The 25582-nt window shown below is 38.6% G+C and overlaps 1 protein-coding gene across 6 annotated transcripts in view; it reads right to left on the bottom strand.

The window, feature by feature from the left end:
• Nucleotides 1–2791: 2791 nt before the first annotated feature.
• The window catches only part of spict (magnesium transporter spict), a 65055-nt gene continuing 42264 nt past the window's right edge, over nucleotides 2792–25582 (bottom strand). For 5 of the 6 annotated variants that reach the window (XM_070095573.1, XM_070095572.1, XM_070095574.1 and 2 more), the window contains 6 exons: nucleotides 19233–19618; nucleotides 18149–18257; nucleotides 17361–17524; nucleotides 16607–16708; nucleotides 16037–16221; nucleotides 2792–4919 (listed from right to left, as the gene is read on the bottom strand). In XM_070095573.1, the coding sequence (XP_069951674.1) occupies nucleotides 4739–4919; nucleotides 16037–16221; nucleotides 16607–16708; nucleotides 17361–17524; nucleotides 18149–18257; nucleotides 19233–19595 (1104 nt within the window). In that variant the 5' untranslated portion in view covers nucleotides 19596–19618 and the 3' untranslated portion in view covers nucleotides 2792–4738. Of the gene's footprint in view, nucleotides 4920–16036; nucleotides 16222–16606; nucleotides 16709–17360; nucleotides 17525–18148; nucleotides 18258–19232; nucleotides 19619–25381; nucleotides 25577–25582 lie in introns of those variants that run through there. The other variant, XM_070095571.1, reaches the window with a different exon arrangement.

Genomic DNA, 25582 nt, shown 5'->3' with positions numbered 1-25582 from the left:
GCGATCCCTATAAGTCTTTTTTATACACATACCTACGATAAAGTTTAATATAGATGGGAAGCACTTCATGGCTTCTCTTAGGTTTGAAGAACTGCTAGCATCACTTTTGCACTTTGCAGCCATAATTAAGCAAAATTAAGGGTAATTTTTCGGCCACGGTAAACTGGGATAACTGAAATCGCCAAAACTGAATCCACGGATACAGGGGTTCTACTGTAATTATAACTTAGATGTAGGGTTGCTATGCCAATCAGGCTGGACATAATTTTACATTTTCTGCATCCTATTATCTGCTTCATAATGTAATGTGTTGCTTGAAACAATATTAGCACAGACCAATCAGCATGAGCTATTGTATATTACTACAGTACAACAAAAATCTTAATTTATGGAACTTGATTTAACAGATTTTTTTATTTAACAGACAATATCTGTATAAAGTTACTTGTTTTCTGAATTTTTCACTACTTATAATCCAATGGGTATACTACTTTCAGGGGGGTAATAAAAAATTAATTCCACTGTTTCAACTGTCTGTTATTGCTACAATCACAATAAAACACTCTCATTATTTGGATATAATGAACAGTTGGCATTACCAGATATAATCTGGCTTCCCCTCCTCTATTAGTTTGTTAAACTTTTACTGTGTATTCAACATGAGGTGCCAAACACAATTAGGTAATACAGCTCTCCAAACATGAGCTATACAAACGTTAGTAAGAGAAAATCACAAAGTGTGTTTAGTGCTTCTTGACTCAAACTCATTATAAAGAAAAATGGCTGATGTGGCATCATGTTTATCCATGAGCCAGTTAAGAATCTCACCCCTAAAGGTTGGTTCCCTGATACTGATGAGGGGCTCTTGATTCAAGCCTGAATACCTTCCATTCCCCCAGGTGCTTTATGATCCCTATGATGAACTAAAGGCACATTACCCTGACTGGAACAATACACAAATAACCTACACAATATAACATATAACCTACACAAATAACCAAGTCGTACTGATACGACTTGAACCATTTACAAAGTCACAGTGTGACTGTTAATGTGTGGGTTATTTGTGTATATGATCCCTATGGATTTAATGCTCCAGCCTTTAGGTAATTTGTCTGAAATCTAAACCGAAAAATTTAAATTTGACTCGCTCTTTCAAAATTGAATTTCAAATGATCACTCAAATTTAAAATTTTAACAAGTGAAGTAGAATGCCTATCTGAGATGAGAAATGAGAATAAAGCCTCTCCTCACTCAGCAATGTACTCGTTTACCGACGCCTCAGACTTACGACAGGCTCTCTGACCAGTATTCATACCTAAATAATGTAGTACATATATTAGAGTTGATTTCCTCTATTCTGTTTATTTCAGTATACAGTACACTACTGTATAAACATTTAAAAATATACCAGAAATGTTATAAATGGTGCTAAGGTGACATTAAAACAGTATCAAAGATGGTTGACTAAAACTCACTACTATTATAGAATGCTCCTCACTAAGCGACGAACTCGTTTAATGACGTGGTCTTAGGAACAGAACTCCGTCGTTAAGTGAGGAGAGGCTGTATTATCAGTACTGTCGTTATATGGCTGTATGAGGTACGTGACAGTGTATAAAATCAGTAGGTAGGACATTCACTACCACTAACATGAATCCACAATAACATTTGTTACCAGGGTTGGACATTTTAGCACCATTCATACTAATGGCATTCCAGTGAACAGTAATAATGTTGCAAAAGGATGGCTGTACATTATAAAAATGTTACTTGGTAAATAATACGGTCAAAAAATAAGGGATAACGAAAGTCAATTAATCATACCATGGGTGGGGCTTGAACCCACGGTCAGAATTTCAAAACTCCAGACTGTCGCGTTATTGAAGGTAGCTGGCCCAGTGGCTAACACGACGGTCTGGAGTTTTGAGACTCTCTGACCGTGGGTTCAAACCCCACCCGTGGTATGGTTTGTTTGCAATCGTGTCATTACAATTTCGTGAGTCAAAGTAAATTAACAATGAGTATAAAACAATTTAAGGTAATTAAAGAGGATCATAATATCACATGGCCTTTCAAAACAACTCCACTAGATAAATCAATAATTTAATGGACCATTTTGAGATGACCAAATTTCTCTTACCCAAGTCAGAGAAAATTGGAACCAGAACTGCAAAATAACATTGTATTAACAAACTTCCCCAAAATGTGAAGTAATATATCAATATCTACTGTGGTGTATCACAAATAGTTACATTAGGTATCTGTCCTCAGATATAGAAAACTATTATGAATCTGTGAAGGGTAACATCTGACAAGTGAATGCAGTATATATTATCAAGATTGCCAGTGGAAGCACTTCAAGCAAATCAAAAAGGAGATTCTCCTCTCTTTCTTGATGGCTATCTTTTACCTGTATCACACACAACAGCACCACTTTGTTTTATATTCTACTCGTTTATTGTTATGAAGCTCATTACTCTTATTAAAGACTTTCTCAGCTTTTCTTTGAATCAGTTATTTCTCCCTTGTATATACTGTATGTAATGACAAGGTCCCTATCTTTTTAACACACTTGGTTGAAGTAAGAAGCAAGTATGTACATACATACATACGCAGAACAACCACTGTGAAAAAAATAGTGAAATTCCAAGCGTTTTCGTGACTTCTCACATTATCAAGGAACTATGAAAATAAATCAACAGGAAGGCATATAAGGGCAAGACTACACATCACAGTCACGCCACAACACCCAGCTCTGTGAAACACAACTGATACTCTACCCAAGCAGTTGTGTTTCACAGAGTCGGGTGTTGTGACATGACTGTGAGGTGTGGTCTTGCCCTTATATGCCTTCCTGTTGATGTTTTATTTTTATACGTAGTTTCTTGATAGTGCGAGAAGTCACGAAAAAGCTTGGAATTTTTTCTTAGTGGATGTTCTGCATATTGTGATATCACCTGTTTAATGTGATTTTATTGCATACATATACAGTAGGGCCCTGCTTTATGACGTTTTGCCTTAGGGCATTCCGCTAATACGTCTATTTCAAATTATAACCAAAACTCACTATACAGCTCCCTGTCTTTCTAATACAGCAACACCCCACCCGGTTTGTTTACATTCTCTGTGAGCACATCTCTATTATGTCTGGAAACTTTCCGAAATTTCAAGCGTTTTACAGTTATTGCATATTTTATATGTATGTACTCTGATAATTATACTTATGTGCACCTGTACCCGAATATACTTACACACTGTGCTGGGGTGCAGGTACACATTAAAATCACTAAGAGTGTCCCTCTAGTCTTAACGCCTTAGTAATAATAATCATAATAATAATCACTCTTGGGCACATTTTACGTTAATATAGACATTTTCATTAATCCATGATATTTTCCTCAAAATTAAATAAGAAACACATTACACAGCATATAAACATGCTATGTAGGTGTGGTAGCTGGGCAAAGGGAAAACATTACATTTTCTCTGATCCAGCACCAGAGAAAATGTGTATGAATCTGCTTTTGTTTACAATTCTCAGCATGAATTATTCATTACTTCTCCCGTTGTTTATGATGGCATCTAAAGGTAGTAGTTACAAACTATTAAACTCAGTGAACAAGGTATGTAGATGGTAATAATAGCTCTGGGCCGCATTAAATACGTGTAGTTATGTAGCCAGGTGGACTACATAGCTACATCTACCAGCTACCTACACCTGACTTCCTACAAATAAATAGTACTCACCTCTCATCCTACATTAAGATTACACATATTTTAAGGTAAATGATGAGTGTATTGTATGTGTATTGTAATTTTTATTGTGTTTTTCTTTAATGCCTAGTTCTATTACTAACTTAATATAAGTTAGTGTAAATTTGTTGTCCCGCATTTATATGCATTTATAAGTGGAAAAAAATGGCATTCTGCTTTCCGGCAGTAGCCTGGAACCTAACCTGCCATGTAAGTGGGGCCCTACTATATACGTACACATGCATGAACGCACACACATCAATTTACCTAGTAGACTGCAATAGTAAAAATAAAAGTATGTAACAGTAATAAAAATAATACCCACCAGGTATAGTTATCCATCCCAAAAAAGGCAGAGTAACCTCCCCATTGGGCAATCCCCCCCAGGATAAATACTACTGCTCTAGATGCACATTAATATTTTGTGGAATGCATTGGAAGATTTCAATGCAGTGAAACTTGAGGTGCAACACAGTTCTCCAGCTACCTTTGCGTATTACAGTTTAGTGGTTAACATTTAGGTGTGACAGCAACTGTAGTTCTTCACACAATGTTTATATCTACTGTCCTCTCACTGAAAGCAGCATTAATTTTACAGTCAGAAAGATAGAAAAATAGGAATCAATTAAGGGGTTAAAAGAATAATAAGCAATTATTACTTAATGCTCCCAGAAAATAAATTCCTGCCTGAGTAAACAGTTGTAGCCCACTGTCTCGTACAACAAAAACCAGATGATAACATAAGACATATGAACATCACTTGAAAAGCAAGAATTTTAGAACATGATTCCTCTTTTTTAAGTCTCAGACTTATATATACTACAGTATGCACACTTTTCAATATGAAAATTGTAGGTTAAGAATTGTTTTGGCCAATATATAATCATCAATGAGAACTATACATGTAAACAGCAATTACCAATATAAAAACACTGTGCAGCAAATTACTTCATATTCCATCAGCTACACTTTAATATTTATTTTAATAAATACGTTTGTTGGATCCATAGGAGAGTGGTTCTGATGTGATTAATCCCTCTTCTTCTGTTATTTGTTCAATGTCATTAGCAGAGTCTGGCTGGTCTGAGCTGCCTCTTCTTGACTCTCCTGCACCCTGAGCTGTCAGCATTGATGATATCCCCACCCAAGAAACATCCATGTCCCTGAAAGGAAACACGTACTGTACAATGCAGAATATATCAAAAAGTATCTCGCAATGAAATGTTTTTATTAAAACTTATGTGATGATTTAATTTTTACATCAGCTATTTTCCACCAACTCCGTGGGGAAGTACAGAAGAACCCTTTCTCTGTAAGCCATGGGTGACGTGAGGTGACTAAAATGCCAGGGCTAGTAACCCCTTTTGTATAAATTACTAAATGTAAAAAGAAAAACTTTTTTCTTCTCTTTCGGATCACCCTTCCTTGGTGAGAGATGGCCAATGTGTTAAAAAAAAAAATCCACCAAGAAACAGTAGACAAAGAAAACTCATTCACAGTCACTTGTTACTTACCTAGGTTTCCAAAAGAACATAGACAAGGATGCTGACACTTCAGTTTAACTTTCACAGTATTGGCATATAGCAATGGTAGCTTTTTTTTTTTAACTATTGATTGCCTAATGTAATTTCCTAGCTCTTCACTTCATGGTCTGGTCTCAGACCAAGTCTCCTGCTTGATGGCCTCATCAGTCAGGCTGTTGGTGCCTGTGGCACCAACAGCATTTCAAAATAGGCATCACATTCCAGCTGATCAAGAATGATCTGGAAGAACTCATCAAATATGACTGTAAACAAGACATTAAGGCAATGTTTAGCCCAAAAGGGACCTCATGAGCTATGACTGCTACTACAACTATAACTGCTACCACAACCACTACTATTACTATAACTACTACTAGAACTACTGACACAACTGCTACCACAATTACTACTACTGCCAACACCACCACCATTACACATTCTCATTTCATCCATGTAATGTAGTTGACCAGAAAAAGTCCCTGATGGGCAAAAATGATGTCTCATAAGTTGCATGTGTCAATTTACTTAACTACTGTTTTAATTTTAAGATTGTTAGGATTTACTGGAGTTTCTCCATATATTTGAAGGGTGTTGAGAGGACTTGGACCTTTATGCTTATCGAGTGATCTTTTAGTGCACTTATTTCACCACTGCCTTCTGTTCTCATAAGAAGTAATGTTAGTGTGAAGTTTTGCAACTAATCTCTCTTGTATTTTCCAATAGCTGCTGATAATACAGGTACAATAGTGATAACTTCACTCTCACAAAGAATCTCCAAGTCTTCACAACAATTTACATTACTCCACAACATCTCTGAGTTGTTGGTGTAACTTTACTTATGATATATGCACAAAAAGTTGATCATCTAATATACTTATGTTAATACCAACAAACCAATGCTTTCTCTCTCATTGTCTTCAATCTCTCTTAGTTTTTTGCTGCTTGGTGTCTTCAGTAGCAGCTAGTCATTTTTTTTTTTTTAACAAGTCAGCCGTCTCCCACCGAGGCAGGGTGACCCAACAGGAAAGAAAATCCCCAAAAAGAAAATACTTTCATCATTCAACACTTTCACATCACTCACACATAATCACTGTTTTTGCAGAGGTGCTCAGAATACAACAGTTTTGAAGCATATACGTATAAAGATAAACAACATATCCCTCCAAACTGCTAATATCCCAAAACCCCTCCTTTAGAGTGCAGGCATTGTACTTCAAATTTCCAGGACTCAAGTCCGGCTATATAAAAATAATCGGTTTCCCTGAATCCCTTCACTAAATATTACCCTGCTCACGCTCCAACAGATCGTCAGCTGCTAAATACCATTCGTCTCCATTCACTCCTATCAAACACACTCATGCACGCCTGCTGGAAGTCCAAGTCCCTAGCCCACAAAACCTCCCTTACCCCTTCCTTCCAACCTTTTCGAGGACGACCCCTACCCCGCCTTCCTTCCCCTACAAATTTATATGCTCTCTATGTCATTCTACTTTGATCCATTCTCTCTAAATGACCATACCACCTCAACAACCCCTCTTCAGCCCTCTGACTAATACTTTTATTAACTCCACACCTTCTCCTAATTTCCACACTCCGAATTTTCTGCATAATATTTACACCACACATTGCCCTTAGACAGGACATCTCCACTGCCTCCAACTGCCTCCTCGCTGCTGCACTCACAAACCAAGCTTCACACCCATATAAGAGTGTTGGTACCACTATACAGTGGACCCCCGCATAACGATGGCATCACATAGCGATTATTTCGCATACCGCTTACTTTAATCGCAAAATTTTTGCCGCGCATACCGATTAAAAACCCGCTCACCGATTTTCGTCCGAGACGCGTCCAATGTGCGCCCTCAGCCAGCCTCACATGTGCCACCCGTGCCATTGTTTACCAGCCAGCCTCCGCGCTAACATCCAAGCATACACTCGGAATATTTCGTATTATTACAGTGTTTTCGGTGCTGTTTCTGGAAAATAAGTGACCATGGGCCCCAAGAAAGCTTCTAGTGCCAACCGTACACCAATAAGGGTAAGAATACCCATTGAAATGAAGAAAGAGATCATTGATAAGTATGAAAGTGGAGTGCGTATCGCCGACCTAGTCAAGTTGTACAAGAAACCCCAATCAACCATCGCTACTATTGTGGGCACCAAAAAGACAATCAAGGAAGCTGTTCTTGCCAAAGGTTTAACTGTGTTTTCGAAACAAAGATCGCAAGTGATGGAAGATGTTGAGAGACTCTTATTGGTGTGGATAAATGAAAAACAGCTAGCAGGAGATAGCGTCTCTCAAGCGATCATATGTGAAAAGGCTAGGAAGTTGCATGACGATTTAATTAAAAAAATGCCTGCAACTAGTGATGATGTGAGTGAATTTAAGGCCAGCAAAGGTTGGTTTGAGAGATTTAAGAAGCGTAGTGGCATCCATAGTGTGATAAGGCATGGTGAGGCTGCCAGTTCGGACCACAAAGCGGCTGAAAAATATGTGCAGGAATTCAAGGAGTACATAGAAACTGAAGGACTGAAACCTGAACAAGTGTTTAATTGTGATGAAACAGGCCTGTTCTGGAAGAAAATGCCAAGCAGGACCTACATTACTCAGGAGGAAAAGGCACTCCCAGGACATAAGCCTATGAAAGACAGGCTTACTCTTCTCATGTGTGCCAATGCTACTGGTGATTGCAAAGTGAAGCCTTTATTAGTGTATCACTCTGAAACTCCCAGAGCGTTCAGGCAAAAGAATGTCCTCAAGGATAATTTGTGTGTGCTGTGGAGGGCAAACAGTAAGGCATGGGTCACTAGGGAATTTTTCTATAACTGGTTACACCATGCATTTGCCCCCAATGTGAAAGATTACCTAACTGAAAAGAAATTAGAACTTAAGTGCCTCCTGGTGTTAGACAATGCCCCTGGTCATCCTACAGACGTGGCAGAGCGACTTTATGGGGACATGAAATTCATTAACATCAAGTTTTTGCCTCCTAATACCACTCCTCTCCTGCAGCCCATGGACCAGCAGGTTATTTCCAACTTCAAGAAACTGTACACAAAAGCTCTGTTTGAAAGGTGCTTTGTAATGACCTCAGAAACTCAACTGACTCTAAGAGAGTTTTGGAGAGATCACTTTAATATCCTCAATTGTGTAAACCTTATAGGTAAGGCTTGGGAGGAAGTGACTAAGAGGACCTTGAACTCTGCTTGGAAGAAACTGTGGCCAGAATGTGTAGACAAAAGGGATTTTGAAGGGTTTGAGGCTAACCCTGAGAATCCTGTGCCAGTTGAGGAATCCATTGTGGCATTGGGAAAGTCCTTGGGGTTGGAGGTTAGTGGGGAGGATGTGGAAGAGTTGGTGGAGGAGGACAATGAAGAACTAACCACTGATGAGCTGATAGATCAACTTCAAGAGCAAGAGGCCAGACCTGGGGAAACTGGTTCAGAGGAGGGGAGAGAGAAATTGAAGAAGTTGCCTACTACAAAGATAAAGGAAATCTGTGCAAAGTGGCTTGAAGTGCAAACCTTCATGGATGAAAATCACCCTCACACAGCTATTGCAAGCCGTGTTGGCAACCTGTACACTGACAATGTTGTGAAACACTTTAGGGAAGTGATAAAGGAACGAGAGGTACAGGCCACTATGGACAGATATCTTGTGCGAAAGAAGTCCAGTGACTCTGAAGCTGGCCCTAGTGGCATTAAAAGAAGAAGGGAAGTAACCCCAGAAAAGGACTTACTACCTCAAGTCCTAATGGAAGGGGATTCCCCTTCTAAACAGTAAGAAGATAATGCTCTCCCCTCCTCCCATCCCATCAATCATCACCAGATCTTCAATAAAAGTAAGTGTCATGTAAGTGTGCATGCCTTTTTCAGTTTGTGTGTATTAAAATTAATATTTCATGTGGTAAAAAAAATTTTTTTTTCATACTTTTGGGTGTCTTGCACGGATTAATTTTATTTCCATTATTTCTTATGGGGAAAATTCATTCACATAACGATTATTTCGCATAACAATTACCCCTCTTGCACGGATTAAAATCGTTAACCGGGGGTCCACTGTACTTTCATACATTCCCTTCTTTGCCTCCAGAGATAACTCAATGCATATACCTCAATGCACCACATATACCTCAATGCACCACTCACCTTCTTTTCCCTCATCATTTCTATGATTAACCTCATCCTTCATAAATCCATCCACTGACACGTCAACTCCCAAGTATCTGAAAACATTCACTTCTTCCATACTCCTCCTCCCCAATTTGATATCCAATTTTTCTTTATCTAAATCATTTGATACCCTCATCACCTTACTCTTTTCTATGTTCACTTTCAACTTTCTACCTTTACACACACTCCCAAACTTATCCACTAACTTTTGCAATTTTTCTTTAGAATCTCCCATAAGCACAGTATCATCAGCAAAAAGCAACTGTGTCAATTCCCATTTTGTATTTAATTCCCCATAATTTAATCTCGCCCCTCTCCTGAACACCCTAGCATTTACTTATTTTACAACCCCATCTATAAATATATTAAACAACCATGGTGACATTACACATCCCTGTCTAAGACCTACTTTTACCGGGAAGTAGTCTCCCTCTCTTCTACACGCCCTAACCTGAGCCTATCCTCATAAAAACTCTTTACAGCATTTAGTAACTTACCACCTATTCCATATACTTGCAACATCTGCCACATTGCTCCCCTATCCACTCTATCACATGCCTTTTCTAAATCCATAAATGCAATAAAAACTTCCCTACCTTTATCTAAATACTGTTCACATATATGCTTCAATGTAAACACTTGATCTACACATCCCCTACCCACTCTGAAACCTCCTTGCTCATTCACAATCCTACATTCTGTCTTACCTCTAATTCTTTCAATTATAACCCTACCGTAGACTTTTCCTGGTATACTCAGTAAACTTATTCCTCTATAATTTTTACAATCTCTTTTGTCCCCCTTCCCTTTACATAAAGGGACTATACATGCTCTCTGCCAATCCCTAGGTACCTTTCCCTCTTTCATACATTTATTAAACAAAAATACCAACCACTCCAACACTATATCCCCCCCTGCTTTTAACATTTCTGTCATGATCCCATCAGTTCCAGCTGCTTTACCCCCTTTCATTCTACATAATGGTTCATGCACCTCCCCCACACTCACATCCTGTTCTTCTTCACTCCTGGAAGATGGTATACCTCCCTAGCCAGTGCATGAAATTACCACTTCCCTTTCTTCGTAGACATTTAAAAGTTCCTCAAAATATTCTCGCCATCTACCCAAAACCTCCATCTCCCCATCTACTAACTCCCCTACTCTGTTTTTAACTGACAAATCCATTCGTTCTCTAGGCTTTCTTAACTTGTTTAACTCACTCCAAAAATTTTTCTTATTTTCATTAAAATTTCTTGACAAGAGCCTCTCCCACTATCATCTGCTCTCCATTTGCACTCTCTCACCACTCTCTTCACCTTTCTTTTACTCTCCATATACTCTACTCTTCTTATAACACTTCTGCTTTGCAAAAACCTCAAATAAGCTAACTTTTTCTCTTTTATCACACCCTTTACTTCATCATTCCACCAATTACTCCTCTTTCCTCCTGCACCCACCCTCCTATAACCACAAACTTCTGCCCCACATTCTAATACTGTATTTTTAAAACTATTCCAACCCTCTTCAACCCCCCCCCACTACTCATACTTGCACCAGCCCACCTTTCTGCCAATAGTTGCTTATATCTCACCCGAACTTCCTCCTCCCTTGGTTTATACACTTTCACCCCCCTCTTGCTTGTTGTTGCCATTTTCCTCTTTTCCCATCTACCTCTTACTCTAACTGTAGCTACAACTAAATATTTTTTTATTTTTTTTATTTTATTATCACACTGGCCGATTCCCACCAAGGCAGGGTGGCCCGAAAAAGAAAAACTTTCACCATCATTCACTCCATCACTGTCTTGCCAGAAGGGTGCTTTACACTACAGTTTTTAAACTGCAACATTAACACCCCTCCTTCAGAGTGCAGGCACTGTACTTCCCATCTCCAGGACTCAAGTCCGGCCTGCCGGTTTCCCTGAATCCCTTCATAAATGTTACTTTGCTCACACTCCAACAGCACGTCAAGTATTAAAAATCATTTGTCTCCATTCACTATCAAACACGCTCACGCATGCCTGCTGGAAGTCCAAGCCCCTCGCACACAAAACCTCCTTTACCCCCTCCCTCCAACCCTTCCTAGGCCGACCCCTACCACGCCTTCCTTCCACTACAGACTGATACACTCTTGAAGTCATTCTGTTTCGCTCCATTCTCTCTACATGTCCGAACCACCTCAACAACCCTTCCTCAGCCCTCTGGACAACAGTTTTGGTAATCCCGCACCTCCTCCTAACTTCCAAACTACGAATTCTCTGCATTATATTCACACCACACATTGCCCTCAGACATGACATCTCCACTGCCTCCAGCCTTCTCCTCGCTGCAACATTCATCACCCACGCTTCACACCCATATAAGAGCGTTGGTAAAACTATACTCTCATACATTCCCCTCTTTGCCTCCAAGGACAAAGTTCTTTGTCTCCACAGACTCCTAAGTGCACCACTCACTCTTTTTCCCTCATCAATTCTATGATTCACCTCATCTTTCATAGACCCATCCGCTGACACGTCCACTCCCAAATATCTGAATACGTTCACCTCCTCCATACTCTCTCCCTCCAATCTGATATTCAATCTTTCATCACCTAATCTTTTTGTTATCCTCATAACCTTACTCTTTCCTGTATTCACCTTTAATTTTCTTCTTTTGCACACCTTACCAAATTCATCCACCAATCTCTGCAGCTTCTCTTCAGAATCTCCCAAGAGCACAGTGTCATCAGCAAAGAGCAGCTGTGACAACTCCCACTTTGTGTGTGATTCTTTATCTTTTAACTCCACACCTCTTGCCAAGACCCTCGCATTTACTTCTCTTACAACCCCATCTATAAATATATTAAACAACCACGGTGACATCACACATCCTTGTCTAAGGCCTACTTTTACTGGGAAAAAATTTCCCTCTTTCCTACATACTCTAACTTGAGCCTCACTATCCTCGTAAAAACTCTTCACTGCTTTCAGTAACCTACCTCCTACACCATACACTTGCAACATCTGCCACATTGCCCCCCTATCCACCCTGTCATACGCCTTTTCCAAATCCATAAATGCCACAAAGACCTCTTTAGCCTTATCTAAATACTGTTCACTTATATGTTTCACTGTAAACACCTGGTCCACACACCCCCTACCTTTCCTAAAGCCTCCTTGTTCATCTGCTATCCTATTCTCCGTCTTACTCTTAATTCTTTCAATTATAACTCTACCGTACACTTTACCAGGTACACTCAACAGACTTATCCCCCTATAATTTTTGCACTCTCTTTTATCCCCTTTGCCTTTATACAAAGGAACTATGCATGCTCTCTGCCAATCCCTAGGTACCTTACCCTCTTCCATACATTTATTAAATAATTGCACCAACCACTCCAAAACTATATCCCCACCTGCTTTTAACATTTCTATCTTTATCCCATCAATCCCGGCTGCCTTACCCCCTTTCATTTTACCTACTGCCTCACGAACTTCCCCCACACTCACAACTGGCTCTTCCTCACTCCTACAAGATGTTATTCCTCCTTGCCCTATACACGAAATCACAGCTTCCCTATCTTCATCAACATTTAACAATTCCTCAAAATATTCCCTCCATCTTCCCAATACCTCTAACTCTCCATTTAATAACTCTCCTCTCGTATTTTTAACTGACAAATCCATTTGTTCTCTAGGCTTTCTTAACTTGTTAATCTCACTCCAAAACTTTTTCTTATTTTCAACAAAATTTGTTGATAACATCTCACCCACTCTCTCATTTGCTCTCTTTTTACATTGCTTCACCACTCTCTTAACCTCTCTCTTTTTCTCCATATACTCTTCCCTCCTTGCATCACTTCTACTTTGTAAAAACTTCTCATATGCTAACTTTTTCTCCCTTACTACTCTCTTTACATCATCATTCCACCAATCGCTCCTCTTCCCTCCTGCACCCACTTTCCTGTAACCACAAACTTCTGCTGAACACTCTAACACTACATTTTTAAACCTACCCCATACCTCTTCGACCCCATTGCCTATGCTCTCATTAGCCCATCTATCCTCCAATAGCTGTTTATATCTTACCCTAACTGCCTCCTCTTTTAGTTTATAAACCTTCACCTCTCTCTTCCCTGATGCTTCTATTCTCCTTGTATCCCATCTACCTTTTACTCTCAGTGTAGCTACAACTAGAAAGTGATCTGATATATCTGTGGCCCCTCTATAAACATGTACATCCTGAAGTCTACTCAACAGTCTTTTATCTACCAATACATAATCCAACAAACTACTGTCATTTCGCCCTACATCATATCGTGTATACTTATTTATCCTCTTTTTCTTAAAATATGTATTACCTATAACTAAACCCCTTTCTATACAAAGTTCAATCAAAGGGCTCCCATTATCATTTACACCTGGCACCCCAAACTTACCTACCACACCCTCTCTAAAAGTTTCTCCTACTTTAGCATTCAGGTCCCCTACCACAATTACTTTCTCACTTGGTTCAAAGGCTCCTATACATTCACTTAACATCTCCCAAAATCTCTCTCTCTCCTCTGCATTCCTCTCTTCTCCAGGTGCATACACGCTTATTATGACCCACTTCTCGCATCCAACCTTTACTTTAATCCACATAATTCTTGAATTTACACATTCATATTCTCTTTTCTCCTTCCATAACTGATCATTTAACATTACTGCTACCCCTTCCTTTGCTCTAACTCTCTCAGATACTCCAGATTTAATCCCATTTATTTCCCCCCACTGAAACTCTCCTACCCCCTTCAGCTTTGTTTCGCTTAGAGCCAGGACATCCAACTTCTTTTCATTCATAACATCAGCAATCATCTGTTTCTTGTCATCCGCACTACATCCACGCACATTTAAGCATCCCAGTTTTATAAAGTTTTTCTTCTTCTCTTTTTTAGTAAATGTATACAGGAGAAGGGGTTACTAGCCCATTGCTCCCGGCATTTTAAATAATGATCCGATATATCAGTTGCCCCTCTATAAACATGTACATCCTGAAGCCTACCCATCAACCTTTTATCCACCAATACATAATCTAACAAACTACTTTCCTTACGTGCTATATCATACCTTGTATATTTATTTATCCTCTTCTTCACAAAATATGTATTACTTATTACCAAACCTCTTTCTACACATAGCTCAATTAAAGGCTCCCCATTTTCAATTACCCCTGGCACCCCAAATTTACCTACTAGTCCCTCCACAACATTTTTGCCCACTTTAGCATTGAAATCCCCAACCACCATTACTCTCACACTTAGTTCAAAACTCCCCATGCATTCACTGAACATTTCCCAAAATCTCTCTCTCTCCTCTACACTTCTCTCTTCTCTAGGTGCATATACGCTTACTATAACCCACTTTTCACATCCAACCTTTATTTTACTCTACATAATCCTTGAATTAATACATTTATAGTCCCTCTTTTCCTACCATAACTTATCCTTCAACATTATTGCTACTACTTCTTTAGCTCTAACTCTATTTGAAACCCCTGACCTAATCCCATTTCTCTTCACTGAAACTCTCCCACCCCTTCAGCTTTTTTTTCACTTAAAGCCAGGACATCCAGCTTCTTTTCATTCATAACATCCACAATGATCTCTTTCTTATCATTTGCACAACATCCACGCACATTCAGACTTCCCACTTTGACAATTTTCTTCTCATTCTTTTTAGTGATCATTACAGGAAAAGGCGTTACTAGCCCATTGTTTCCGGCATTATAGCTGACTTTTACACACGCATGGCTTACGGTGGAAAGATTCTTATTCCACTTCCCCATGGATATAAAAGGAAAAGTAATAAGACCAAGAACTATTAAGATAAAATCCAAGAAAACTCAGACGAGTGTGTATAAATAAACATGTATATGTATGTGCAGTGTGACCTAAGTGTAAGTAGAAGTAGCAAGACATACCTGTAATCTTGCATATTTATGAGACAGACAAAAGACACCAGCAATCCTACCATCATGTAAAACAATTACAGGCTTTCGTTTCACACTCACTTGGCAGGACGGTAGTACCTCCCTGGGCGGTTGCTGTCTACCAACCTACTACCAACTAGCCCATATCTAGTCATACCTATAATTATATCTAATGAAAGAGTGAGAAATTCACATCAGTTTGCCAGTGTCTAGAAGCCTGCGAGGGATTCATTTAGTAACACTGTTATCACTTTATTTTGTGTGGCACTGGTCCCGTCGCTGTAACGGACATAAAAGAAATTATATTTTATGTTACTATCTTATTTCCATTTACTTCTTTTATGTAGTGAATCTGGTGTACTTCCTCTCATTTTTGCTTCAGGGTCTAAAGAAGGAATATCCCCCTCAAAATGACCATCAGGGGGCTACTGTATACTGCCTAATTACAATTTGACATTTCATCTTATCATGAAAAACAAATGTAGAAAGTTTAGAGTCAACTAGAAAATTATTCTCAAGATAATGCATGAAAATGAGATTTGCAAAAAAAGGTCTGGTGAGAACCTACAGGTATAATGTACCTAAATACTGAACATCAAAATACTTCAACACAACTGAAGAATAACATACTTAAATGCATGAAGAATGAAGATGCCAATGACAACAGTAAAAAATCCTGCCAAAACGCCTATGACATCTTTAGCTGGAAGGCCCTTCCACTCCTTGAAAAGCATCGCAGATGAGAGGATGACACAGGCCGTAAAAAAGACGTAATATATTGGTGTCACCAGTGATGTGTTGAATATGTCCAGAGCCTGAGGGTGATACTACAACTGTAAAAATTACATAAAAAAAATTATTATAAAATGACACAAAACTTGCCTAGTAAAACAGATAATATAGACAAATAAGATCCAAGATAAACTGAAGGAACCTAAGTCTCTTACAAGTGAAAAATCTCGAAGTCAATATTTAACAGGGAAATTGTAAAAAATATATTTAAACGTAGTTTTAAAGTTGCGAAGTAAAAAGTGCCTGAGGTCATGTGTGCAGTTACTTGAAAGAAAAAACAATTTTAAGTGTAAAAAGACATGATGATAATGGATAACTGGGACCGCTAGAACACACACAAGTACATTTCCTTCGGGAAGCTGAATGAACGACCTCAACCAGAGACAACAATTTATTAGCTAAACTCACCTTATTTAAATAATTCATTTGGGTGCTGACACAAATGATGAGACTCAGCACTGAGAACCACATGATCCAGTTATTGAATGCATTTTTACCGGATATGGTTTCCTATAGGGAAAATGTTTGAATTAGCATAATTGATCAGACACAATGAGAAATACTTAGGTACACAGCCATTCATGAATTTAGACCTGCTAAAGAAGGAAAAAATTTAACAGTTTTAAGTTGCATGGGAAAGGGGCAGTAAATTTGTATGTTAGAGCTGAGCTTTTGTTTATGAAGCATTGGATAAATGATCTGTGACCATTATTAAAGAACCATCGTACTTAATGAATGCTATCTGCTTTAGTTTTCAGTACAATCAATCAGATCCTGACCTAACTCTTAGAAGCTCACTATCACTGACATTGAAACTTACATCCCATACAATGCTAATCATGAATATTTGCTAATCAAATTAGACGAGGAAATAATATATTCATTCATACTACATATTAGTACAATCAACAAAGTATGCCATCTGTTTTGCACAGTACATGGCAGGACTATTTCCTAAATCTTTATCTAGTAATATTTAAACAGTAAGACAATAGCATAACAATAAATTACAGTATAGTAATGTAATTCAGCATTAAATGACTTTATTTAAAGTACCATAAATTGCATGTACTTTAATAGGTTATCACTAACTCAGTGTTATTCTTAACTGTTTGATAATTCATATTATTCCAAAATGAAAAAAAGTAATGCTCAATACTACCTTCACTGCCAAGCCAATAGCTTTACATCCAAGAACAGAAAATCCACCAATGAGAGAACAGATGGCAATGTAAATGATCACATTGCGGGATCCATACCGAGGCCCGAAGTGAATTATTAGTGCCAATGCTGCAGCTATGACCACTGCAACATACACCATAAAGACTGAAACCATAATAGAGTGCATGAGTTAATAGCATCAAGTATTCACGTAGCTGGTACAGTATTTACTCTTTCGACAACTATAAAAAAAAAAAACAGTAACTGCAGAACTGATTGTTGAAGATGTTCAGAGTGTTTGCTAGTCACTTTTGGATTAATATACTGATGTATGGCAAAATAATACTCAGTGATGTGTCTTATCAAACCAGCATTAATCAAACCAACATTAATGTAACATTATCAAGACCTTATGTATAAAATACAAATAAAAATTGTACAGACAATTCAGAAATGTGGTGGAGTGTTGGATCATAAAAGCTGCAAATGTCACACAGTCACTGGGCCAGACTCAAGAGCAAGCTTAAATACAATGAAGTGGCAGAATATGTGAGCCAGCTGTAGAGTTCATATACAAAGGAGTGAGAGAATGTTAGTGCCATACCACAATCCTCAACTATTTACTACTAGGTGAATGAGGATAGTTACCTGGGTGTTAGATGACTTATGTGGCACACTCTTGGGAGAGAAACTAATGACCCTAACAGAAATAAGATACACTGCTCGGCATCACTGCCTCATAATTTGTAAATTTTAACAAGTTTTATTACTTCTTTTTGCTTGACTCACCTGGATCAACGAGCTTGGCTGCCAGATCCTCCATGCTGGTGACTTCTGTTTCTTTGGGTGCATGAATTACCACCACTGTAGCTCCAAGTAAACACAGGGAGCAGCCTACCTGCAATATAGGAATATGACTAAGAAAACAAGTTTCTTATAGATTATAACTCTTATATTCTGCCCCCTCTTCCCTAAATGCCCAAACCACTTCAACAACTATCTCCTCAGCTCTCTGAATTATACATTTACTAACTCCACTTGTCTTCTAATTTCAAGTAATAATAACAAAAAAGTAAAATAATAATAATAATAATAATACTAAGGCTTTATATAAAAAGCCACAATACATAACTAATCTGCATACAGGAAAAAGAAACTTATAATGATATTTCGGTCCATTAACAAGTGACTAGTTAGTGGTCCAAGATGGATTGAAATGTGCAGTTAATGTTGCAGTTTTATAAGTGTAGTGTAAGTGCACCTTTGGCAAGACAGTTATGGAGTGAATGATAAAAGTGTTTCTTTTTTGGGCCACCCTGCCTTGGGGGAAAAACGGCCGATGTGTTAATAAAAAAAAAAAATAAAAAAAATATACTAATCATTTTTTTTTATTCAAGTATAATGCATCTAAGAATATAATAAAAATTTCTATGGGAAAACAGATTCTGAATACTTAACACCTGAATTACAAATAATTTTCAAGAATACATCTCCTCCTTTAGTTGGGGAATCCCTGTACAGTACTATGAATTAAAGTATGAAAAAACTGAAGTTTGTGTATAATTCCATCAACCACAGAGGCCAACCCTCCTAATGTCAGAAATTTCTTTTTAGGTTGATACAACTAATGATATCTGCCAAGTGGGACACAACAATAAACGAAAATGAGCATTACCATTAGATAACAGAAGGCAGAAAGTAGCAAAGTATGCTGAAAGTAATATCAGTCCAAATATGTGTAAAACAGAGGTACACACATCTTAGATGTTATTCCTGTGGTTCATTGAAACCAAATCACACAAAAAACAGAAAAAAAAAAACATGCAGCAAATTATGTACATGAATAAGAGTAACATATAAACACAAGACTTACTTTTCCCAAGACATTCAAGACTTCTCCTAGGAAATACTGAGACAAGAGTGCTGTCACAATGACAGACAGTGCTCCAAGAGGTGTAACTAGAGTTGCAGGTGCGAATGCATATGCAATGAAGTTGAGTGCCTCTCCAAACCCCATGGAGAGTAGACCAGCCCACCAAAGCCAGTGTCTGAGATAGCCATACCCTCCAGCTCCTGCTCTTGTACCACCAGATTTTCCCAGGGCCAATAGGGACTTTTTCTTTAAGATGAAACTACCACCTATAAAGACAGATGAAGATATTGAGAGGCCCAGGCCAATGTAGAGATCTGGTCCATATGGAACAGAGTCAACTGTAGTTGCTAAGGTGCTGGCCATATTTTTGAAGACAATCACACTCCCTGAAAGATCAAATTTGAGATATTAGTCTTATTTCCTGAATTAACAACCACCAACACATCATGCTGAGCATGGAGTACAAAAGTAATGTTTGAATTAATATAAGGAAGATAATGATTACATGAAAAAATCCAAAAATAAAATAACCAATATAAATCTATTGGAGGATAGATGTGCTAATGAGAGCATAGGCAATGGGGTCGAAGAGGTATGGGGTAGGTTTAAAAATGTAGTGTTAGAGTGTTCAGCAGAAGTTTGTGGTTACAGGAAAGTGGGTGCAGGAGGGAAGAGGAGCGATTGGTGGAATGATGATGTAAAGAGAGTAGTAAGGGAGAAAAAGTTAGCATATGAGAAGTTTTTACAAAGTAGAAGTGATGCAAGGAGGGAAGAGTATATGGAGAAAAAGAGAGAAGTTAAGAGAGTGGTGAAGCAATGTAAAAAGAGAGCAAATGAGAGAGTGGGTGAGATGTTATCAACAAATTTTGTTGAAAATAAGAAAAAGTTTTGGAGTGAGATTAACAAGTTAAGAAAGCCTAGAGAACAAATGGATTTGTCAGTTAAAAATAGGAGAGGAGAGTTATTAAATGGAGAGTTAGAGGTATTGGGAAGATGGAAGGAATATTTTGAGGAATTGTTAAATGTTGATGAAGATAGGGAAGCTGTGATTTCGTGTATAGGGCAAGGAGGAATAACATCTTGTAGGAGTGAGGAAGAGCCAGTTGTGAGTGTGGGGGAAGTTCGTGAGGCAGTAGGTAAAATGAAAGGGGGTAAGGCACCCGGGATTGATGGGATAAAGATAGAAATGTTAAAAGTAGGTGGGGATATAGTTTTGGAGTGGTTGGTGCAATTATTTAATAAATGTATGGAAGAGGGTAAGGTACCTAGGGATTGGCAGAGAGCATGCATAGTTCCTTTGTATAAAGGCAAAGGGGATAAAAGAGAGTGCAAAAATTATAGGGGGATAAGTCTGTTGAGTGTACCTGGTAAAGTGTATGGTAGAGTTATAATTGAAAGAATTAAGAGTAAGACGGAGAATAGGATAGCAGATGAACAAGGAGGCTTTAGGAAAGGTAGGGGGTGTGTGGACCAGGTGTTTACAGTGAAACATATAAGTGAACAGTATTTAGATAAGGCTAAAGAGGTCTTTGTGGCATTTATGGATTTGGAAAAGGCGTATGACAGGGTGGATAGGGGGGCAATGTGGCAGATGTTGCAAGTGTATGGTGTAGGAGGTAGGTTACTGAAAGCAGTGAAGAGTTTTTATGAGGATAGTGAGGCTCAAGTTAGAGTATGTAGGAAAGAGGGAAATTTTTTCCCAGTAAAAGTAGGCCTTAGACAAGGATGTGTGATGTCACCGTGGTTGTTTAATATATTTATAGATGGGGTTGTAAGAGAAGTAAATGCGAGGGTCTTGGCAAGAGGCGTGGAGTTAAAAGATAAAGAATCACACACAAAGTGGGAGTTGTCACAGCTGCTCTTTGCTGATGACACTGTGCTCTTGGGAGATTCTGAAGAGAAGTTGCAGAGATTGGTGGATGAATTTGGTAGGGTGTGCAAAAGAAGAAAATTAAAGGTGAATACAGGAAAGAGTAAGGTTATGAGGATAACAAAAAGATTAGGTGATGAAAGATTGAATATCAGATTGGAGGGAGAGAGTATGGAGGAGGTGAACGTATTCAGATATTTGGGAGTGGACGTGTCAGCGGATGGGTCTATGAAAGATGAGGTGAATCATAGAATTGATGAGGGAAAAAGAGTGAGTGGTGCACTTAGGAGTCTGTGGAGACAAAGAACTTTGTCCTTGGAGGCAAAGAGGGGAATGTATGAGAGTATAGTTTTACCAACGCTCTTATATGGGTGTGAAGCGTGGGTGATGAATGTTGCAGCGAGGAGAAGGCTGGAGGCAGTGGAGATGTCATGTCTGAGGGCAATGTGTGGTGTGAATATAATGCAGAGAATTCGTAGTTTGGAAGTTAGGAGGAGGTGCGGGATTACCAAAACTGTTGTCCAGAGGGCTGAGGAAGGGTTGTTGAGGTGGTTCGGACATGTAGAGAGAATGGAGCGAAACAGAATGACTTCAAGAGTGTATCAGTCTGTAGTGGAAGGAAGGCGGGGTAGGGGTCGGCCTAGGAAGGGTTGGAGGGAGGGGGTAAAGGAGGTTTTGTGTGCGAGGGGCTTGGACTTCCAGCAGGCATGCGTGAGCGTGTTTGATAGGAGTGAATGGAGACAAATGGTTTTTAATACTTGACGTGCTGTTGGAGTGTGAGCAAAGTAACATTTATGAAGGGATTCAGGGAAACCGGCAGGCCGGACTTGAGTCCTGGAGATGGGAAGTACAGTGCCTGCACTCTGAAGGAGGGGTGTTAATGTTGCAGTTTAAAAACTGTAGTGTAAAGCACCCTTCTGGCAAGACAGTGATGGAGTGAATGATGGTGAAAGTTTTTCTTTTTCGGGCCACCCTGCCTTGGTGGGAATCGGCCGGTGTGATAATAAAAAAAAATAATAAAAAAAATAATAAATCTACAAAGAAAATTTAAGAAACATAGAACAAGTGTATTATAAAACTAAAGCAAGCATGAGTGGGACAACATACATACACGGTACAGGAATGAACAGGCTCAATATAGCAACATAGTAGACAATACAATGCAACTTAAGTGACAATTTACATTCATGCAGAAATGAGGAAACCAGCATTTTCATATTTTTTTTTTTTAAAGTTAAGTATATCTGGCAAAGCCCTCCGTCCTGGAGAAGACCTACACATATTACCCATAAATTTAGGATTTCAACCCTAGCAACATACACATGTAAACACACTGATATTATTGACACTGATCTCAATATTTCACCAGAACTTGCCTCACCCTTTGGAAGAATATATAAAATATTACTGGTTAGCCTGACTCAGAGTCCTGGAGGTGGGAAGTACAGTGAAGGGGTGGGGGATACTGCAATTCAGAGAGGTATCCAAACTGTAGTATCAGTGTGCCTCTGGCAAGTGAATGATGGTGGAAGTGGCTCTTTTCTGGGTCACCCTACCTTGGTAGATAATCAGTGTTAACAAAAAAAAAAAAAAAAAAAAAAAAAAATTAATGGAGGGTACATGTTTGCCTGCTTTACATGTGAAGAACTACAATTTTAGAAAAGAAAAGATTTCAGTATGCAAAGTCCAGTGTTTTGAAGGAAAAGTACAGTAATCAGAACTATGAGAAAAAGGGCAAATATTTATTATTATTATTAGTATAACTCCATGGGAAAGTGGTGAAGCATCCTTAAGATGCAACTAAAATGCTGGGAGCAAGAGACTAGTAACCCCTTCTCCTGTATAAATAATTAAAAATGTAAAAAGAATGAAAAATTTTGTTTCTTCTATTTTGGGTCAACCTGCCTCAGCAGAAGATGGCCAGTGCATTAAAAATATCATAATAATAATGATAATAATAACAGTAATAATAATAATTTAGGATACTGTTATTCTTAAGTGCTTGTTCTTTCAAGAAATTCACACACCAGACCATGGCTGCAACAATAACAATGACAAACAAATTGTAAAGTTCATATTTCAGGATGGCAGTATGATCACCAGAATCATACGTTCCAGAAAAGTGATGTGCTGTCACCCGAGACTTACAACCATGAACAGATTCTGACTCTTAACAGGTGCCAGCAACTTGCTAAACAATCTAGAGGCTACATAAAAAAAGGTTCTTGCTGCGAATGATTCCTCCCCAAAAGCATGAAGCTCAACTGGCCTTAAAAGGTTTGCGGTAATTCGTAGAAACATTCCTGAGTCTGACAGAGTGGGTACGGGATGGCCCCACTTTACAGCGCTTCACATTACAGTGTTTTGCTAATGCAGCGGTTTTCAATTATACCCATTATTCATTTATTCAGATTTCCTACAATAAATATATTCACCAATCACTATAAGCTAAAGATGAAAATATTTTAAGGTAAGTAATGTGTGCACTATAAGAGACCATACAATAAGTGTCAGGGGCCCGAGACTGTTCAACTGCCTCCCAGCATACATAAGGGGGATTACCAACAGACCCCTGGCAGTCTTCAAGCTGGCACTGGACAAACACCTAAAGTCGGTTCCTGACCAGCCGGGCTGTGGCTCGTACGTTGGTTTGCGTGCAGCCAGCAGCAACAGCCTGGTTGATCAGGCTCTGATCCACCAGGAGGCCTGGTCACAGACCGGGCCGCGGGGGCGTTGACCCCCGGAACTCTCTCCAGGTAAACTCCAGGTATATGCATTTTTTAGGCATAGCTCTATTGCTTGCTTAATATATGATAGTGTAAACATGTTATCCGACTTTTATATGCTTTTGAAAGTGAAAAAAGGCCGAGTTTCACTTTTCAGTGATTTTCTCCTTACAACAGTAGCCTAGAACCTAACCTACTGTATAAGCAGGGCCTGCCTGTACAGGCATATCAGCAAGATAGTACTTAAGTTCATTAAACTTAAAATACACAAATAACTTGTACATAGGAGAGAGAGGCTTACAATGATGTTTCAGTCCAACTTGGACCATTTACAAAGTCAGTGTGACTTTGTAAATGGTCCAAATAACACCGAGATATCATCGAAGCTTCTCTCTCCTATCTGCGGGTTATTTGTGAATTGGTCCAGCCACGGTATTGTGCCCTTTGGTCATTAAACTTAAAAGATTTAAATGCTAATAAAAAGAGTTTAAATTTTAATCATGCCTTGATAAAGAGTCCAATGCAGCTCATACACACAGGGATTAGTGAAAATCCCACTCGAGAGCAAAAATACCAGTTTGGCTGCAGGACCCAGCACAGGATGAAGTCTTTTTAGCAAATAGTTAGCTAAACCCACAAACAAACAATTGAAAAAAAAAAAGAAGTGTATGACTGCACTTCAACAGTTATACAATGACAATTGGAGAGTAGTATATGCAACAAGTAGAAACAAAAATCAAATTTACTCACTACCATAATTGATGTAAAAAATGTAAATCTACAAATCCAATTCTATACAGTAGGGCCCTGCTTTATGGCGTTTCATCTCACAGCGTTCCGCTAATATGGCAATTTCAAATCATGACCAAAACTCGCTATACGGCTCCCTGTCTTTTTAATACGGCATGCCCCACCCGGTTTGTTTACATTCCATATAATCTTGATGGACCCAACAACTTTCATAGTCATCTTGAAGTGAGAGGGGCCAAACATTAATGAGGTAAGAGAGAAAGTTATAATCAAAAGCAGTTTTATGGCATCCATATTAATCAACAGAGACTAGTGTTCAAGAACAGATTGAGCCACCACCACTCCTTGCTCTGAGTGACACACTTGCCAACATTCACTCAGTTACTATCTTTTCAGAAGTGTGTTGACAACACAATCAGCTTACCCCTCTGACTATAACATCCCCACATCTCCTTAAGAGTGCCCTTCTTACCTCCAGGACTCAAGTCTGGTTTCCTTTAATCCCTTCACACAAGTTTGCTCACATTCAGGAAAATGAACAGGGTGAACCAGAGGATATTAGCAAGATGGGAAATACTTTAGATAAAAAAAGGAAACATGAAAGTCAATAAAGATGTTGAAGTGATATACAGTCTACTGTACATTATAATGAGCATACTACCAAAAATTGCCCGATAAAAATTTCAGAGTAAAATTATACAACATCAGCTTTGTCTTTCAAACATTTTAGATACTACAGTATATCAAAAAAAATTTCTCAATTAAATGTATATATCTACAGAATCTTCTAGATTCATACTCACTTCTGGTGCAAAAGATTTCCAACTTGAGACAAAAAGTGAAAATCAGCATCAATATCAAAATGCCTTTGCCAGTATACAACAGACCCATTCTTACAGATGTGTCTGCCACTAATTTATAAAGGAGACATTGATGAAAGAACAAAATTCCTAACAAAACAAGCACAACTTCACATACAATAAGAGAACAACTTGCACACACAC

This window comes from Cherax quadricarinatus, chromosome 50, assembly GCF_038502225.1.
Source record: "Cherax quadricarinatus isolate ZL_2023a chromosome 50, ASM3850222v1, whole genome shotgun sequence".
Classification (NCBI taxonomy): domain Eukaryota; kingdom Metazoa; phylum Arthropoda; class Malacostraca; order Decapoda; family Parastacidae; genus Cherax; species Cherax quadricarinatus.
Note: the sequence above shows the minus strand (reverse complement) of the source record. Positions and strands in the feature narration are given on the sequence as shown.